This window comes from Muntiacus reevesi, chromosome 7 (assembly GCF_963930625.1).
Source record: "Muntiacus reevesi chromosome 7, mMunRee1.1, whole genome shotgun sequence".
NCBI classification, from domain to species: domain Eukaryota; kingdom Metazoa; phylum Chordata; class Mammalia; order Artiodactyla; family Cervidae; genus Muntiacus; species Muntiacus reevesi.
Genome location: NC_089255.1, coordinates 44,190,653 through 44,209,015, shown reverse-complemented (window position 1 = coordinate 44,209,015; position 18,363 = coordinate 44,190,653). Strand labels below are relative to the sequence as shown.

Below are 18,363 nucleotides of genomic sequence, written 5' to 3'. Positions count from 1 at the left end.
AAAAGGGAGGACCTTGCTGAGAGGGAAGGGAGATACAAAGTAAAAGCTGGCTTTGTTTCATTTAAAGGCATGTCAGACCTAACATGTTAACAAAATTCAGAGGAGAGAGAGGGAGTAGCCATCAGCCATGTCTGGGAACAAATGCAAAATGCAGGGCAGGGAGCCTTGCTGCTGGGACTGGAAAGAAAGATTAACCTCCTGCATGGTAATTCAGATATTCTCAGACACGGCTATCTTGTTGACCTATTTTGAGTCAGGTGGTTTACAGAAGAGGTGTGGAAATGAGTCTTACTTCTCCTGCTTCCCTGTGGGTTATTTCCCCCATGCACCTCTGGGCTTCGGAGTCCTGAAGGTGAGCGCTTAGAGCTGAAGAGACCCCAGCATTCAGAATGGGTCTTCAGCAACAGAACAAATGCAAGAAGTAGAAATGATAGGAGCCATTACACGTGGATATTTGTAACACTGAGCTCTTTTCGAGTGATTTTCATTCTGAATGCACCTGTAGCTGAGAAGCCTAAAGGAAATAAAGAATGCTTGTGCAGCTCAAACTTGAAAAATCATGAGAAGATAATGGAAATTGAAAGATGGGGCCAGGAACTGGTTGAGAAAGGAGCATGGTGATGGAAGGAGTGTCCTTTGCTGAGCATGTTTAGAGCCCATGTGGGATTGAAAACCATGGATTCTGAGGAACAGCAGACCCTAAGGTGTTCTGGGTGGGATTTTCCCCCACCCAGTTCCCAGCAGCCGTTGGGAGGGGGAGGAGTAGAAAAGGAAGAGAATGGTGATTCCCTCCTTTCCTACATTTGACCCATGCCTGAACAGGACACTCTGCCTTAATGAGTCACAGGCTAAGATTCTCAGCTTCACGTTGGGGAAGAGTTGGGTCAGAGCTCAGAGTTAGAGATGCACTAGAACAACTCATCCTTGTCTTCTGGCCCCGGGGTTGGTGCGACATCATCTGCCAATGTCTTGTGATACCAGTTGTGTGGTTTAATGTTGGCAATCTCCACCAAACAAAAGTTCTGTAATATTTAATTTGGGCCTTAGGATAGCCATAGGCGTGCAATGGCTAGAAAGAACAGGATGCGATGAGGCAGGTGACTGAAGCACAAAAAGCAATTTAAAGCATTAAGAAAAAAATTAAGACAATAAACTCTCCAAAGTGGAACATCTCTTTAACCCTGTGACACCTGAAAATATCTGGGCTTTAAATAGGTGCCATGTAGGTAACTGTTGAATGATCTCCAACAGTGGGCTCTGCCTCCTGGCCTGCACCCTATCTCAAGCCCCTGTCCCTCCCTTCAGCCTTAGACCTACACCTGTCTGAAACAGCCAGCCTTCCATATTGTGGATGAAAGTATGAGGAAACAGAGATGAGGGCATTGGTTAGTGTAACAGGACACTCACTGGGGATTCCCATAGACACTTCTAGAAACCCAAGTCCATGAAGATGGCTATGCAAAGAAGCCCATCATAGCATTGTTTACAACTGTAAAATTTGAAATCAATCTAAATGTACAGCAGGAAGGGATTAAATGAATTATGGTACATAATGCAATTAGATTTTATACAGTCATTGAAGATGATATACAGCTATATTCATTGGCAAGAAAAACTCATTTTTGAGTAAGAATAGGTTACAGAATTACATGTATGATATGGTCTGCATTTATATAAAATTATATATGAGAAGGATGTTGATTGAACTGTTAACTGTGGTTGCCTCCAGGGATGGAATTTTGCATTATTTAAAATTTTTTTACTATCTGATATTGCTTGGAATTTGTGTATTATTTTTATAATCATAAACATTAAATAAAGCTATTTTCATTGTGGGAAAACAACCCACTGCATCCTTTGAGGCCTACGTTCTCTGGGGAGCTTTCTTTGACCCACCCTCCACCCTACCCCATTCCCCACTGGAGTGGGAGCCCTGGCTCCTTTATAGCTCTTGACCTAGCACTTCGCTGTCTTCTTAAAAGTCTGGTCTTTCTCACCCTTGATTGTAATGTTATCCTACCAGCCTCCATGGCTCTGATCTCCTTAAGATCATGGTTACTCTAAATGGATACTCATCTAGGTCCCTCCTCCACTTCCAAAAGCAGCCTAAGCGGGCAATGCCCTTAAGCTGTGGCGATTATTGTTTTACAAACCTATGGCCCCAGATCTTGGGGATTTTCAAGAGATCCAGAAATAGGCCTGATTTGGGGTTTGGTGGGCTTTGCTGCTATGGGCTTCCCTAGCGGCTCAAACAGTAAAGCATCTGCCTGCAGTTCAGGAAACCTTGGTTCAATCCCTTGGCTGAGAATATCCCTAGAGCAGGGAATGGTAACCCACTCCAGTATTCTTGCCTGGAGAGTTCCATGGACAGAGGAACCTGGTGGGCTATAGTCCATGGGGTCACAAAGAGCTGGACACGACTGAGCAATTAACAGGCTTTGCTGTGGTTGGCAGGATTGGTGTTCAGTGCCCCAGGTGAGGCCTACAGGTGGGAGGTGATAGCCACCTGCCTCGTTGCTTGCCCCTGATGAGCCTCCTACCTCCCCTTTGCCTTTGTCTGTTGTGGAAATGCCCCTCTGGCTCTGCTGACCAGACCTCTGGGACAGAAATCCTCCCCACCCCCAACACCAAGGCTGCTCAGAGGAGGCCAGCCACTCTGCCTCTGTGGGATTCATTCTGGGTCCAGAAAAAACCCCAAAGAAAAAAACCCTGTCCCATCTGATAGGACCTTTCTCTAAAGGGATGTGACAATTGTTTCCAAATGACTGCCTGCTTCTAACTCAAGCGCTCTCAGCTTCCTCTTCCCTTATGAGTGACAGGGTGACGGGCACAGGGGCCCAGGAGCGGGTCTCTCCTTGGGAACATCAGCAGCCTCACCAGTAAAAAGGATGCGGCACCTGGCAGCCAGGAAACGCGTAGGGCAGCGTCCAGACTGTCCGGTAGTCCCGTCCCACCGCAGGACCCCGTAACGAGAGCTGCCATAGTAAATACCTTCCTGTGCCAGTGGGTGCAGGGGTGTGAAACTCACCCGGCACCATGGCCCTGCCAGGGGGCGTCATTATCTACATGAAACAGCTGAGGCTTAGAGACCTTACGCAGCTTGCCCAAGGTCACACCAAAGAGCTAAGGCTTGAACATTAGTCTACTGCACCCCCATGTCCCACATCTGAAGATGGACAAGGAGGATCTAAACACTAACTCACTGAGCTGTTCCCTTAAATGTCTGAACAAACACACAGCAGGGCTATCAAGGAGAAGCTACCCACCTGACACTGTGGGCATTTGCGCTTCTGTGACCCTGTGAGACGCTTTCCCCAGATGTGCACAGTGTGTGGCAGGAGCAGAAGCTGGAAGACAGAGAAGCAGCTTGGGTGAGTAGCTGGGGACCATTAATGGCAGAGGGTAAAAACTCTTACTTGCCAAAAAACCTCAGACAGTATCCAAGGCTCGAGTGGGTTGAGGGCGGGGTAGCACCTCCCTTCCAGACAGGGAGGCCTGCTGCTGTGGGCACCCCCACAGCTTTACCTATTGTCCTTAGTTCTTGGTTTTACAGCCTTCTTGGTGAGAAACTCCTATGACTTGAGGGTGCCTGAGCACCCTGTACCCCAGTGCCAGCACACCAGAGGGGCGTTTGGTTATTCCCCTGACATGCCACTGTAAGGAAAGTTAGGAGTTGTTGTAGGACTAGAAGAGTCTCCCTGGGAAGCAACTGCTCCGGTGCTAGGTGGCCGAGGTGCTCTCCACAGCGTCCCCTGCCCTGCCCTTGCGTCGTGGTGTCTGAAGCGGCTGCGCTTCTGCCCTGCAGCAAGAGGCAGGTGGCTCCTCGGACTGACACTGATGGCTGCAGCCTACCAGTCCCCTGAGAAGCAGGGCACCAGCCTAACCTGGGGCCAAGCTTTGCTCTCAGGGCTCGGGCAGGATGTGCTTGTCAGAGGTGCCTTCCTAACACAGCCCTGTCCACAGCCCACTTCTCCCTTCCTTGCACCTCAGTTTCCTCATCTATAACATGATGAATTTAAGCTAATCATTTAAAATGTTTTAGCAGCAGAACTGTTTTTTTAGGTGTCTACACCAAAGTCCAATATAACATAAATTTACAACATAAATTTCTAAATTTTATTATTTCAGATGTATAAGATGTACTTAATAAGATGTACTTAATAAGATATACTTATTAAGCAGTTAAGTGCTCTGAAACTTTGAATAGGACAGTTGCTTATTTACACCAACCTCTGCTTCCAATTGTTTATCTTAATTTTTTTTTTGGTGGGGGGGGGGTGTTGTACAATATTAGAAAATCAGGAAAAGCCTGATTACAGAGTTAGTAGTTGGAGTAACTAATAGGATTTTTGGGGTGTGTGTGTTTAAGCTAACCTTGCAACCTCAGAATACTGAAAGGAATAGAAGAGTTTGTTTTTGTTGTTTCAAAAGTGAATCATTAACAATATAGGGGATGAACTATGTGTAATCTCCAAAACCCCACAGTTCTGGCCTACAAAAAGAGCAAATTCATCTCATTCAGTCAAATGAGAATAGCTAACATTTACTTACTGGGAGCATGGTGTCGTTTAGTCTACACACAACTCCCCCTGGCACAGATAAGGGCCCTGAAACAAGGGTGTTGTCCGAGGCTGCCCAGGTGAACAGGGCTCCCACGCGCACCCCGCGCCCAGCCTTGCCCCAGGGTTGCTGGGACCCCAGTCTGCCTCCGCCCACCCGCGGGCAGGGGAAGAATCCAGCCTCTGTGCCCAGCGGCGCCCGCCGGCTCAGGAGCTGTTTGTTTTCTTAACGGGGTTAACCAAACCTCCGGAGCAGCAGAAGTCCCGAGTCCGTGAAAGGGGCTTTGTGTGCGGGCGGCGGAGGACGAGGGAGCGCCGGGCGGGTGAGCGGTGGAGGGGCGGGGGGCGGGTGGCGCGATCCAGCCCACCTGCACGCCCACGACCAGGCGGCCCCAGGGGCGGGGCGGGTCGGGAGAACACCTCCGCCCCCAGCCCTTGCCCTCTGCTCGGTCCTTGATCTTCATCTCCAGGCTCTATGTCTGGACAGCGGGGCGAGAGTGCACCCCCTCCCTGGAGGGGCTGGTGTGAGTTGTAACAGGCAGGCGTTTCTAACATGGTCCCCAACCGGGAGCATCAGATTCACCAGCGACCTTGTGGAAAACTCACGGGATCAGACTGCCTGCCAGGCCTACACATTCAGAAAACCCCAGTCAGGGCCCTATAACCTGAGTCTGACACTTAGCTCAGTGTTCATACAGGGAGCCGGCCAACACTTACACAGGAAACAAACTTTTCCTTTGACAGTAATAACTGCTCTGGAGTGTACATCATGTCAGGTGTTCCTCTTTACAGGAAAATAGTCTCTGGACATTGTTTTATCTCCCCAAAGACATAAATGTCTCCAGATCCAGAATCTTGTTTTTCTTCTTTTGAATCTTTATGTTCACGTATGAATGAAATGCCATGGAGTACGGAGCTGCGGCTTCCCAGGTGGCACCAGCGGTAAAGAACCCGCCTGCCACTGCAGGAGACACAAGAGATGCTGGTTTGATCCCTGGGTGGGGAAGATCCTTGGAGGAGGGCATGGCAACCCACTCCAGTATTTTTGCCTAGAGAATCCCATGGACAGAGAGCCTGGCGGGCTACAGTCCATAGGGTCACACAGAGTCAGACTCGACTAAAGCAACTTAGCATGCAAAAGGAGCTGCAGATTTCCTACAAGAAATTTCACATCAGGTGCATCAAATCTCCTTTAACTGGGAATGAAAATCCATTGATTTGAGACTTCTCAGGAACACCTGAAAATTGAACAAATGAATAAGGTAGATGACCGTCTGCAGAGAGAGAGTAAGAGACAGATAGAGCTAAGTGTCTGCCTCTGCAGGTGGAAAGAGGATTCCTGTTGTCCCTCCGCAGGAGCTCCTATAACCCTTCAGCAACGCTGCTCCCTTCCTGCCTCTTTCCCAGGCCTTCCCTCCTGTTCCCAGGCTTTCCCCAACAACCCACTCCCCACCACAACCCCCTCACCTACCACCATTCATTCATATAGTCTTTCAAGCAACAAATATTTCTTCTGGGTGTCTACTACATGCTTGGACCACGGTGGTAAACTGCTGGCAAGAGACCATGTCCCTGAGCCGATGGTACTGAGTCTGGATGCTGAGTTGGGGACACCAGGGAGAAACACAATTTAAAAAAAACAGTAGGGCTTCGCTGGTAGCTCAGCTGATGTAGAATCCACCAGAAATGCAGGAAACCCTAGTTCGATTCCTGGGTCAGGAAGATTTCCTGAAGAAAGGACAGGCTGCCCATTACAGTACTCTTGGGCTTCCCTGGTGGCTCAGATGGTAAACAATCTGCCTGCAATGTGGGAGACCTGGGTTTGATCCCTGGATTGTGAAGATCCCCTGGAGGATGACATGCCAACATACTCTGGTATTCTCGCCTGGAGAATCCCATGGACAGAGGAGCCTGGTGGGCTACAGTCCATGGGGTTGCAAAGAGTTGGACACGGCTGAGTAACTGAGCAAGCACAACAGTAATATTGGAGTAAGTGCAGAGACAGGGTGTTATAATAGGGTGGTAAGGAAGAAAGGCATCTGTGAAGAGGTGAGTTTTAGGCTAAGGATTGGAAGCTCTAGGCGAAGCCCACCAGGTGAAGAGTCAGGAAACGGTGTTACACAGAGATGAAGCTGTGAATATAAATGACCTGAGGCAGAAAGAGCTTGTTAGGTTTGACAACTGGAAGAAGGTCACTGAGGCTGAGCCCCATGCCAGAGAGGGGAGGAGAGAAAATGAGATACGGAGGCTGGGCCAGGTCATTTAGAGCTCTGGAGATTGAGGTTAGGGGGGAAGGGGGGGTTGTTTTAAGCACAATGCAAAGCCTTTGGACAGTGTTAAGCAGAAAGCTTGACAGTCGGTGCTGCTAGGTATAGAGTGGACTTTGTATGAAGGAGAGCAGCGAGAAAGAAAGGCGAGGCCCATTAGAAGATGCAGATGTGGCAGCAATCTGGGTGGTAGGAATAGAAGGCAGACCTTCCTTAGGATGGGTGACCCAAGAAGTTTAGAGGTCTGAGCATCCCCGGAGAGGACTAGAAGCGCAGGGTCCCTGACTTCTAGTGGAGGGGCCCTGGAGGGCAAGGGAGGAAATGAAATCCCAGCACTTCTCCTCATGTTGGATCATTTCCCTTCCAGGAAGTTTCAGCTTCCTGATTCTGGCACCCTTGTGAGATGGAATTTGGGAGGAAATTATATAGGACATGGTATTGATGAGACCTGCTTGTCCCCATATGGGGTCCTCCTCTCAGCCTCTCTGGGGGCAGAGCTGGGAATGGGGGTAGGGGGTTTCTGCTCCAGCACTGCAGCACCTCTGCACTAAGGAGGGAGGGAGTGACCCCATGGTCCCCCAAACCCAGCTGCAAATACAGGTACTCTGCTTGCTGCACCTTCCCACCATGAAGCCTTCTGCTAGGTATGAGTTCTTGGAAGCAGGGGCCTCCCCTTCCTCCATTGCCCCCAAGACTTTCTGGGGAGAAGTCAGTGGAATGAAGGCTTGTGCTGAATGGGACACCTCCCTTATGGGGGTGGGGAGGAGCGCTGAGAGCTGGGAGCAGAAGCCCCTACTAGCACAGGTGAGAGAGTTCTGGATTAAATCCTGCCACAGACCCGAAAAGATTCTGCCAGAAGAATGCGCAGAATAGACGGTGGCAGTGTAGTGCCACCATCCACAGTCCTCCCCATCCACCGTCCCGTACATCAGCGCTACCCACCTGTGTCTCCAGGATGAGCTCACAAACTGCCGTTTTCTCAAAATCTGCTCTGCTGAGGGCTTAGCAGGGATCCTCTCACTCAACATTCCTACACTCTCCCGAGGGAGGCATATTATCCCAGTTTTGCAAATGAGCACAGAGATAAACAGTTGGGGAAACCCATGTTGTCTGACTTCTAAAGCAAAGCCTTTGTCCCTGCACTGCCTCTCCCCAATCTGATGCAGGTTTGGGCTGAGAGATGATTGAAATGGAGGAATGGATTTGAAAATCTAGTGAACAGTGGGGCCTGTGAATGCTGGGGGAGAGGGATAATCAAAGCCAGCGTGCGTCGAGGTGGAAGTAAGGAGACGGAGGTGCAACCTGGTCCCAGGGAAGGGAGTGAGGAATGCAAGGGACGTCCATGGTTGGTCTGGGCCCAGCCTCCCTGCTTGCCCAGCATCCATAGGTGCTTACAATCCTTAGTAGGCGTTCAAACAAGAGCAGGTGAAATTGAGCTAGCCCGCACTCCTGGCAATCACTGGGCACTCGATGAATGTGGACACGTTGACAAACATGCCTCTTTGCTGAAAGGTCCCCACGCACTGCCGCCCCACGAGGCTCAAAGGGCCACGCCCGCTTCCCGGCGCCGGGGGTCCAGCGTAATCGGCCCCTTGCAGGACCCGGCGGCGCGCGGGAACGCCCGGGGCGGGGCCTGCAGGCTCGAGGAGGCGGGGCCGGCCCGCGGGGGTCTAGGGTCCGCTTTCCCAGAGTTCGGCTGCGAGCGGCGCGCGGATGCTGGAAGTTCACATCCCGTCGGTGGGGCCCGAGGCCGAGGGCACCCGGCAGAACCCCGAAAAAGGCCACATGGTGAGCCGGGGCAGTGGATGGGAAGGGGCGCGGGGACCCACCGGATTTCCCCGCGCCGAATGCAATGGGAATCCCGCACTCCGGGCTCGGGCCCCCGAGCGCGGCGGCCCAGGCGGTCGGGGAACACCCTGTCGAGGGTCTCTGGGCCGCTGGGGTTTGCTAGCCCTGCCGACGGCGGTCCCGACTCCTGAGGGACTGCACCGGGCAGAGTCCCCAAGTGTGCGGGAGCGTGGGAGGGTCCCTGGAGAGCCGCGGAGCTCCCAGGCCGCTTTGTGCTTCTGTGGGCGGACGGTGGGCTGGGGGCGTCGCCGGGAGCGGGTCTGGCGGCGCCCTTGCACCGGGTCTCACGCGCACCCGGCTGCCCTCCGGCGCCCGCCAGGTGTTCCGAGTGGAGGTGCTGTACCGCGGGCGCAGACACGTCGTGCATAGGCGCTACAGCGAGTTCCACGCACTCCACAAGCGGGTAAGGCTGCGCCCACCACCGACCCTCGGACCCCGGCCCGGCTCCTGCCCAGCACCCGCCCAGCACCCGGAGGCCTCTGCCACCCCCATTACCTCCCCCGGCCCAGGAGAGCTCAGGTCTTGGACACAGACGTCCCCGCGGAAGTTGGGCCGGTCCCAGACTCTGCTCTTCGCGCCCCTGAGCGGCGGGTCTGGCGTCCTGGCTGTTGGGGGCGGAGGCGGGTAGTTGTGGGCGCTTCTCGCCCTTGTCCCAACCGCCACTCACCACGCGGGTGTGTCTCAGGATAGAGCCTGAAGTTCGGGGGTGGTGGCGGCGGGGAGGACTGGGGAGGGCTCTTGGCTGGGATGAAGCGAGCTTGAGAGGGCTCCACCCGGATGCTGTGATCGCACCGCGGTAACCTGGCAGATCAAGAAACTGTACAAAGTGCCCGACTTCCCCTCGAAACGCCTGCCCAACTGGAGGACCCGAAGGTTGGAGCAGCGGCGGCAGGGCTTGGAAGCCTATATCCAGGTTTGCGTGGGTCTCCGTCTATTGCCCCTCAGTCGACAGGACCAGAGTCGGGGGACCCAAGCAGAGAGGTGTGGGGACATGGGGTGAGGGGGACCCATATTTATTGGCCGATACTTTAAGCCTCAATTTTCCAAACAGTAAGGGGCTCTTCCTGTTGGCTCAGTGGTAAGGAATCTACCTGCAATGCAGGAGATACAGGTTCAAACTCTGGGTTGGGAAGGTTCCCTTGAGAAAGGAATGGCAACTCACCCCAGTACTCTTGCCTGGAGAATGCCATGAACAGAGGAGCCTAGCAGGCTACAGTCTATAGTGTCACAAAGTTGGACGTGACTCAAGTGACAGCACTCGCACACAATGGGTCTAAACATCCCTCTCTGAATTGGTAGGATTGAGTGAGGGGTTCAGCAGACAGTTGATCCCAGTAAGATGAAGGCTTGTTCTCTTTTCCTCCAGAGTGAGATCCTGTGCTGCCCTCATGATAAGGGTGGAGGCCTTCCCCACTCTCCCACACAGTTATGCCCATTACAGGCCAGGCAGGCTTCTTGGGCCAATCTGTGTTGTCACCTGGGGCTAGTGCTCAGAAGGGCTCTAGCTTGGTTTCATGCTCTGCTCTGGCTGTCTTGAACTTCTTTATCAGAAGGGCCCCAGGTTTTCATTTTGCACCAGGCTCTGCATATTACATGGCTCAGTCTGATTACAGGTTTTCTCTGTTCTCTTCTCCAGGGCATCCTATACTTGAACCAGGATGTGCCCAAGGAACTACTGGAATTTCTGAGTCTTCGGCACTGGCCCACAGACCCCAAGGCCAGCAACTGGGGGTGAGCATCCATCCCTACAGGGGCTTGGCATGGGAGGGGCCCCAGGGCTGGGGGGATGGGGGCTCTCTGCAGCCAGCAGGTGAGGAGGCCAAGCCCCTTTCCTTCTCATATCTACCAGGCCATAGCCTGGTCCTTCCTGTTTGAGACATGACCTCCTTGGTCATTTTCTTGACCCAGTGGAGGGGCTGTTTTCTGGGCACCTTCGTTACCCTTGCTGCCTCCGGAACTGAGCCTGTTACCAATAGAAGCAGCAGTCCCCTGGGAGGTAAAAGTCGGCTTCCGCATCTCCACCCTTGCCTCAGGCTCCCCCAGGCAGCTCACAGCCACTCTCTTCAGCTCCCTGGGGGAGTGCCTGCCTGCCAACCACAGGCAAGTCCAAGTCTCCATCTGCCCTGGGCTCCTGCTGCCCCCTCGTGGCCACGTGCTACGGCCTCACGCCTCTGGCCTGTCCCTATGGTCCAGGTTTTCACCTTGATGCCTTCTGATACCACTGCCCACTTTTCCCCTGCGGGTCCTTGGCGATATCAGTTCCTGGTCTCCATCCAACCTGAGACTTTTTCTCTGCCTCCCCCTCCACTGTTCATGACCCCTTTTCTTCTTAGCTCGCAGCTGTACCACCGGCCTGTCGTCAGCTTCCCCATGGATCCTTACATTTGCATCCCATCCCCAGGTGAGATGTTTCCTCTTGACTTATAATCCACATTTAGGGCCCAGGTAGCAGGGTGGGAGCGAGGGTGAATTTGGTATCTCTCAGCTTTCAGGACCACCGGGCAGCATCTCCCTCCTACTGCCCTTCTTTGGGGCCACACCTCCCTGCTGCCCCTGTAGTCTTTGTGTTCTCCAGGGAACAGACATGGTGAAACGAGCTTGGCTCCCCTGCTCTCCGCTCCTCACCAGCCTGGCTTTACCATAGATGTGAACGGAAAGTGAACTGGAAATGCCAAAGCCTCATTTGGGGTAGCCAGCTGCTATCTGCTGCCTTGGCATGGGCTCCTCCTGTTCCCCGGAGTGGGGGGCGGGGTGGTGGCAGTGATGCGGGGAGGTGCCTGTAGACAGGAACTCGGGGAGCTGCAGGCCACCCACACCTTCTCTTGCCTGGTGGCCCCTACCCCTTCCTCCTGTTTTCCTTCTGTCCTAGAACCTCTGCCCAACATGGTGGTGCTCGGCGTGCTCCAGGGCCTCTATGGCTTCAATGCCAGCACAGCTGAAGCCCAGCCGGAGGCCGCCTGTCACCCTGCTCCAATGCCACCAACGCCCTGACCAGCACAGAGGCTTTTAGGCCACCTGCCAGAACAGTCATGTGCCTCAGTCCTCAAGCTGGGTCACCCTTGGCCTGGATCCAGGACTCACCAATCTCCACCCCTCTGGGCTCAGAACTCAGCTGCACTGGTATCTGAGGTAGTGGAATCCTAGAACTTAGGGCCAGAGCAGGAACAGAGAGTTGGAAATCAAGGGAGAATTCCTTTATAATTTTCATAGCCCACCAATCTGCCTGCACTGCAGGAGACTCAGGTTCGGGAAGGTCCCCTGGAAAAGGGAATGGCAACCCACTCTAGTATTGCCTAGAGAATCCCATGGACAGAGGAGCCTGGTGGTCTACAGTCCATGGGGTTGCAAAGAGTCAGACACGACTGAGCAACGAGCACTTTCATGAAAAGGTGCAGGTGCACGCCCTCCCCGCCTCCTACACTAGGAGGCGGGGAGGGCATGCAAAGGTTGAGGCTCAGTAGCTGGCAAAGTTTAGAAGCAAGTGGCAGAAGCTCCAGCTTGAGGTTTTGTGCACAACACCGGGGGAAAGGGTGCAGGCACCCAAGGAGGGGACTGGCACCACTGCCATAGGAGCCCCTGTCCAGCTGGCGCTAGACTTCGAAGGAGGTGCTGAAGGGCCCAGAACCCAGCGCATACACAGATTACTAAAAGGAAAAAAAAAAAACACCATTTTTTTTATTGGTCAGTGTTGGCAGGAGTTTGTTACAAAACTGGGCCCGTGGAATGGGAGGGGAGGGGCCCGCCCCGTCAGATGCCAGCCCTGGGACCAGCGCAGCACGGAGCCCTGTGGCGGGCTATCTTCACCCCTGGGAGGGCGACAGGGCCACAAAGACAGTTGCTCAAAGGGAAGAGGTCCCTGGGGCCCTATTCCTTGGCAATGGCAAAGGGCTTCTCCACCTCGATCTTGCCACAGTCTGCGATCGTCACATCCTTCAGAGGCTTGTCCCGCCCATCGGTCTTGGTGCTTTCCACCTTCCGTACTACATCCTGGGGAGGAAGACAGAGTGTCAGGTCTGCGCCGCCAGGGGGACAGGCCCCAGCGTGCAGCTGGGAGGGCTGCGACCCACGCGGGAGGAACAGCGTACAAACCATGAGGCACCAAAATCCTAGGAGCATTGTGACTGGGTGCCCACCCGGGTCAGAGAGAACCCAGCTTTGACAACAGGAGGATGCAGAAGTTTTGATTCTCTGAAGTACCACCCAGGCTGGGCTAGGGGTATGTTGGGGAGGGATGGGGGGGGTGGGGAATGGGTACCAAGTGGCTTCTCCAAGATAGCGTGTCCAGCTGGCCTTGTACAACTAATGGTGGAGCCATGACATGCTTGAGTGACAGTATGAAGTAGCTTTATCTGTGCAGCCTCAAAGAGGCCTCCCGGTCAGCCTCTGCCCAGGGCCTTGGAGGGATTCAGAATGTGGGGGCACGACTTCCCTGGTGGTCCAGTGGTTAAGAATGCACTCGCCTAGTGCAGGAGGCGCAGGTTCAAATCCTTCACTGAGAAACTAAGATCCTGCATGCTGTGGCCGAAAAAAGAAAATGAACGTGGGGGCATAGAGGTAGGCTGTTGATTCACAATTCACCCCAGATTTGCACAAATAAAAATTGGTCTGAATCTATATGTTCCCTTCTGGGAAAGGGATAAAATATATGGATCCCCTGCCCTGATCTGTGTCAGATCTTGGTGTGTGTGTGCGGGGTGGGGGTTTGCCCAGGGGTAGCCTCAGCACCCCCCCAAACTCACCATGCCCTCTAGAACTTTGCCGAACACTACGTGCTTGCCATCTAGCCAGGCAGTCTTGACTGTCGTGATGAAGAACTGGGAGCCGTTGGTGTCTTTGCCCGCATTGGCCATGCTCACCCAGCCAGGCCCATAGTGTTTAAGCTTGAAGTTCTCATCGGGGAAGCGTTCACCGTAAATGCTCTTACCTGAGAAGAAAGAGAAGGTCAGAGAGCTGGGGTGGGGGTGGTGGGCAACAAAGCCGATCTTTGGGGTGAGGATTCTAGAGGCCGAACCTGTCCCCCATGCCAGGCCAGGCTCAAGTGGAGTGCAAGGACACATGCACCAGCTTCCCACCCTCTGGCCCTGGAGCCAAACCAAGGTGATAGCCAAAGTGGGGCGTGAGGCCAGGCTGACTGAGTGAACTGTACACATCATGTGAGAAGATAGCTTTATGGCTTTCAAGTAAGGCACATATTAGAAATGACCTTGGATGTGGCCTCAGAGGCTTGCCGTGGAGACTTTAGTGGAGAAGAGGTGCTGGGCAGGATGCAGGGAGCAGGAGAGGGTAACAACCCTCCAGAAAAGGAGGACTGCTACAGCTGACCAGCTTTTCTTCCTAAGAGCATAGAAGATGCTGAGGAAGCTCCAAGCAGGAAGAGAGATGAGTGGGGAGGGGATGCCATTTGAGTTCTGCAAAGTCAAGAGCCTCATGGACAACTGAACCCCAAAATAAAAGGTGACTCTGAGTGTGTGTACTATGTCTGCGTGAGGAGGGCCTGTGGCCTGGGAGCGAGACAGGAGCCAAGAGCACATCTCTACCTATCCCTACCTTCCAGAGACCCTAACTTCAACTCCCAAAGCCAGGTCCAGGGGAAAACACTGCACCCTCCTCTATCCCTGTGAGATTCACACTGTGCACTAGAGGCCCCAAGAAACCCAGCAGCAAAGAAGTGATTTTCACTTTGTTTTACCCAACACCTTTCAAACTTATTTGCATACAAAACCTTTTTCTCCTCCTTCATGATTCAACCAGACAAACAGCCTCTTAAGGAGTTCTGGAGCGGAGTAGTGGGACCAAAAATAAGCTATTTTTATTTGTATTTTGAAATGTAAAAAGAAAATTGTCAACTCTTTAAGAAAAAAGATTCCCAAGGGAAAAAAAGAGATTCCCATGTGAGAATCCTTTGTAAAACTCAGCCAACTGCAGGATTTTGACTACTGCTGCTATCCAGAAAACCCCCACATCTATATACTTAGCTCCCATCACTTTTCCAAGATACAAGGAGTCCCAAACTTCAATGGATAGCGAAGGCTGCAAACTCAATATGCTTTGTCGTCTTTCCAGACTTCGGTTATTCTCTTGACATTTCCCCTCTGCACGTCAGTGCTGCCCTCACCCCCACCGTCCTTTCTTCTGTGCCCGCTCCCCCCACTGCAATCACAGCTGAGGCTCAGAGTGGGAACAGCGTGCCAGGGGACTGGTGCATGTATCTGACACATTAAAAAAAACCCACCCCGTGAGGCAGGACCTAAGAACCCCCTCCTCCTCAAAGATAAAGAAAACAAGATACAGAGACAAGAGGTACCCTCGGTGGGAAGCAGCAGTGGAGTTCAAACCAAGGTGGTCTGGTTCTCGAATCTCTGCTCTTACCCTGTAGGAATCCTCCCTGGGTTCAGGCTCACATTGCTCAATGCAGGGGCGGCTGTACCAACCCCCTGCCAGTCTGCTGCTCCTGCGTCCATGGCCTGATCCCACCACATTATCCCTCAAAACTCCCCTGCCATCAGGCCTTGCCCCCATTCACGTCTTCAGCAGACCTTCACTCTTTGGAGGACAAAGCCCTGGGTCCTGGGCCTGGCCCCGGCCTGTCACCCTGGGCTCCTGGTGAGAGCGCCACTTCCGTCCTCCTGACCCACCTTCGACCAAGCCCTTGTTGCAGAGCTGAACGCATGCCTTAATCCTGCCTCTTCCTTGCCCATTCAAATTCTCAGTCAGGACCCAGCTCAAATCCTCATGTTTGCAAGCCTATTTCTTGATCACCTTGGCCCAAGGCAGGCTTCCCTGGCGGCTCAGACAGTCAAGAATCTGCCTTCAGTGTGGGAGACAATTCCTGAGTCAGGAAGATCCCCTGGAGAAGGGAATGGTTACCCACTGCAGTACTCTTGCCTGAAGAACTCCATGGACAGAGGAGCCTGGCGGGCTACAGTCCATGGGGTTGCATAGAGTCAGACACAACTGAGTGGCTATCACTTTCACTTGGCCCAAAGTGAGTCCTTCGCCTGTCAGCGTTTCGAGGATGGCTGGCTTTCCTTACTGCTCGCTGGGCACTGCACACTCAAATCTCACCTCACCACCAGCACTCACAACTCCTGACACCTAACTCTACAGACAGGAAACTGAGGTTCAGAGGACTTGCTTGCCTGTGGTCACAAAGTGAGAAGGTGGCAGACACTCAACAGAGGGTCACTCCATGAATACAGTGCTTTGTATCATGTCTGCCTGTCCTTCTTGTCCAGCCAACTATGACTTACATCTTGTGTCACTTTCCTAGTGATTTCTCCTAGTTCTTCCCACCTAAATGATGAACAACTTGAGGACAGAGCATTAGCCCTAAAAGCTGTGTCACAGCCTATTTGTAACCTTCCAGGTACTGGAAGTGAAAGTGAGTTGCTGTCCCACTGATTTTTTTGTTCTGTATCCCCAGCACCCACCACAGAGCCTGGCCCAGTCAATACTGCTCGGTTGGGTGAGCTGCAGCTGCGGTCTGAGAGAACAGCAAGCTGTACACCCAAGTGTGGTGACACCTGCAGGTTAGTCCAGGGTGTCTGTCTGTCCTAGCGTACAAAGAGTGCAGGGGTCAGACTGGCAGCTCTTGTCAAGTGCTCTCTGGTGAGAGACTGCCAAGGAAAGCAATTTCTCTCAGTCCTGTTGGGGCCTCCCAGGTCACCACACGAGCTTTGCATACCTGACCTACAATCACCTACAGGTGGGTTTTGCTCTGCTTCCCTCCCCCCAGCAGGTACTGTGGGGAATGTCAGAGGCCGTAGGGCTTGATAAGCATGTCGGCCAGCTGTGCAAGATCCTCCCACGTCTGCCTGAAACCCATGCCCCCCTCTCCGCGGCACTGGGCTCCCTGGCCGTCCTGCCCTGGGGCTGCCCTGAGACACCCCTGTGCCCAGAGGACGTGAGGTTACCTCCAGTACCATCTCCCCGCGTGAAGTCTCCACCCTGGATCATGAAGTCCTTGATCACACGATGGAATTTGCTGTCTTTGTAGCCAAATCCTTTCTAGAAAAAGGAATAGGAAGGTGAGAAGGTGGCATGAGGCACGAGGCAGACACTAGACAGGCCCTGCAGAAGAGAAAGCTCTGCCGCAGATCCATCCTTCAACGTGCTACTGGGTGACTAGTGACCAAAGTCCAGGCCAGGAAAGGCGAAGATCCCACGTTCCTTGGCCTGTATACAATTACCCTTCACATAATGCCTCTAGCTTTTCTCTTTCATTTCCTAATCTAATCATAGGAAGAGATGCAAAGAAACTGACAGGAAAAAAAAAAAAATTACCTGCTGATGCAACAGGAAGCTGGAATGCAAACTTTCTTAAATGAGGAATTCAGTTCCCTAAAACCTGGAAAGCTCTGGGCCTCTCACTCTGGTGCAGAGAACACAAGCTAGTTTCCCTAGATGTTTCCTTTCATTACTCAAAAGTGAATAACCAAGGTCTCAAAGATGAAAATTTTCTCCAAAAAAAAAAAGAAAAATTCTAATTCTGGATTTAGTTTTTAAAACTCTCGCAAGACATGATACTCTTGGATTCCCAGGGCCGAAGGGTACAGCTGGTACTGAGGTCCACTACTATGGGTGGGCCACGTTCTGTAGGTCAGTTTGCTGTCAGCCCTACTTGCCAAACTTCACTGCCTTTGAGTTTGGCTACCCTGCCTCCAGCCACTTACCTCTCCTGTAGCCAAGGCCACAAAATTATCCACTGTTTTTGGAACAGTCTTTCCAAAGAGACCAATGACCACCCGGCCTATATCTTCATCTCCAATTCGCAGGTCAAAGTACACCTGAGGAAAAAGGCCATTAAAACTTAGCATCTTAAAAGGGGTCTTCCTAGGGAATGAAGGGCCAAGAAACTACCCAGAAGATGGTAGAGAAAACAGAACCATATTTTAATAGCAGAGTTTCTGCATCTGATTTTGGTGGAGATGAACCCCCCACGAAAATCTAATGAATGCTCCATATGTTAGTTTACACTCTCTTTTCACTATTGGGTAACAACCTTTGCTCTAAATAAATAATGGGGCCCAGATTCTAAAAATTAACATCAAAACCCATCAAGAGAGGAGCCCAAGCACACCACTCAGGTTTAAACTACACTGCTGTGCTTTCGAATTGGAAGTGACTAAAATCTGGCCTAAGAAGAGAAAGGACTAACAATTTGGCAGACGCGATCTTTTACCATTTCCCTAGCACCGGGGGCATTTGCAAAGTCTGCAAGCCCGGCCCCAGCTGGACATGCTGGGTCAGGGCCGGGCGATCGGGATGGGTCCGGGTCATTCTCCAGTCTGAATGCGTGAGGATCGCCCAGGTATCAAGAGGCCACAGTAGGGAGACTAGGGAGGGACAGAGCCAAAGCCGAGGACACCCAGGCCCGAGCTCCGGACACATGTAACCAGCTGGGCCAAGGCCTGAACACCGGAGGCGAGGGCGGGCCTCGCCAGGCAGGTCTGGAGAGGGGCGGCCAGACCTTGACAGTGACTTTGGGCCCCTTCTTCTTCTCATCGGCCGCGGACGGTCCAGGCAACAACAGGAAAAAGACGGAGCCCACAACCAGGGCGGCGACGAATAGCACCTTCATGTTCCGCTCCGAGAGGCGCAGCATCCACCAGGAGAAGCTAGCGCGGCCCGGGCGCCGAGGCCGGAAGAGGGTGGGGATGCGGCGACGTATGACCCAGCGCCTCCACCGA

The 18,363-nt window shown here is 52.9% G+C and overlaps 2 protein-coding genes across 3 annotated transcripts; one reads left to right on the top strand and one right to left on the bottom strand.

Annotated features, from left to right (window-relative positions):
• The first annotated feature begins 3,239 nt into the window (after positions 1-3,239).
• Positions 3,240-12,174, top strand: SNX22 (sorting nexin 22). 2 transcript variants are annotated; one of them, XM_065940684.1, is made up of 7 exons: positions 3,240-3,371; positions 8,425-8,614; positions 8,994-9,077; positions 9,483-9,587; positions 10,311-10,405; positions 11,008-11,075; positions 11,544-12,174. In XM_065940684.1, the coding sequence occupies exons 2-7, from the start codon at positions 8,540-8,542 to the stop codon at positions 11,663-11,665; spliced, it is 549 nt and encodes a 182-aa protein (XP_065796756.1). In that variant the 5' UTR covers positions 3,240-3,371; positions 8,425-8,539; the 3' UTR covers positions 11,666-12,174. The 2 variants fall into 2 exon arrangements, with proteins under 2 accessions (XP_065796756.1, XP_065796755.1); XM_065940683.1 differs by having other exon boundaries at positions 3,240-8,614.
• Positions 12,175-12,325: 151 nt separating this feature from the next.
• On the bottom strand, positions 12,326-18,327 carry PPIB (peptidylprolyl isomerase B). Its single transcript, XM_065940682.1, has 5 exons — positions 18,144-18,327; positions 17,347-17,460; positions 16,588-16,681; positions 13,414-13,598; positions 12,326-12,661 (listed from the first exon to the last, which is right to left on the bottom strand). Exons 1-5 carry the CDS (start codon positions 18,276-18,278, stop codon positions 12,539-12,541), a joined length of 651 nt encoding a protein of 216 aa, XP_065796754.1. The 5' UTR covers positions 18,279-18,327; the 3' UTR covers positions 12,326-12,538.
• Between the last annotated feature and the right edge of the window lie 36 nt (positions 18,328-18,363).

Bases quoted from the DNA above. Each gene is read 5' to 3' on its own strand.
- PPIB (XM_065940682.1), bottom strand. From the start codon at position 18,278: ATGCTGCGCCTCTCGGAGCGGAACATGAAGGTGCTATTCGTCGCCGCC. The intron at 17,461-18,143 runs GTCTGGCCGCCC...CTTTTTCCTCAG, and splicing joins GGCCCAAAGTCACTGTCAAG to GTGTACTTTGACCTGCGAAT. The intron at 16,682-17,346 runs GTAAGTGGCTGG...TCCTTTTTCTAG, and splicing joins TGGCCTTGGCTACAGGAGAG to AAAGGATTTGGCTACAAAGA.
- SNX22 (XM_065940684.1), top strand. From the start codon at position 8,540: ATGCTGGAAGTTCACATCCCGTCGGTGGGGCCCGAGGCCGAGGGCACC. The intron at 8,615-8,993 runs GTGAGCCGGGGC...GGCGCCCGCCAG, and splicing joins ACCCCGAAAAAGGCCACATG to GTGTTCCGAGTGGAGGTGCT. The intron at 10,406-11,007 runs GTGAGCATCCAT...TTTTCTTCTTAG, and splicing joins CCCAAGGCCAGCAACTGGGG to CTCGCAGCTGTACCACCGGC.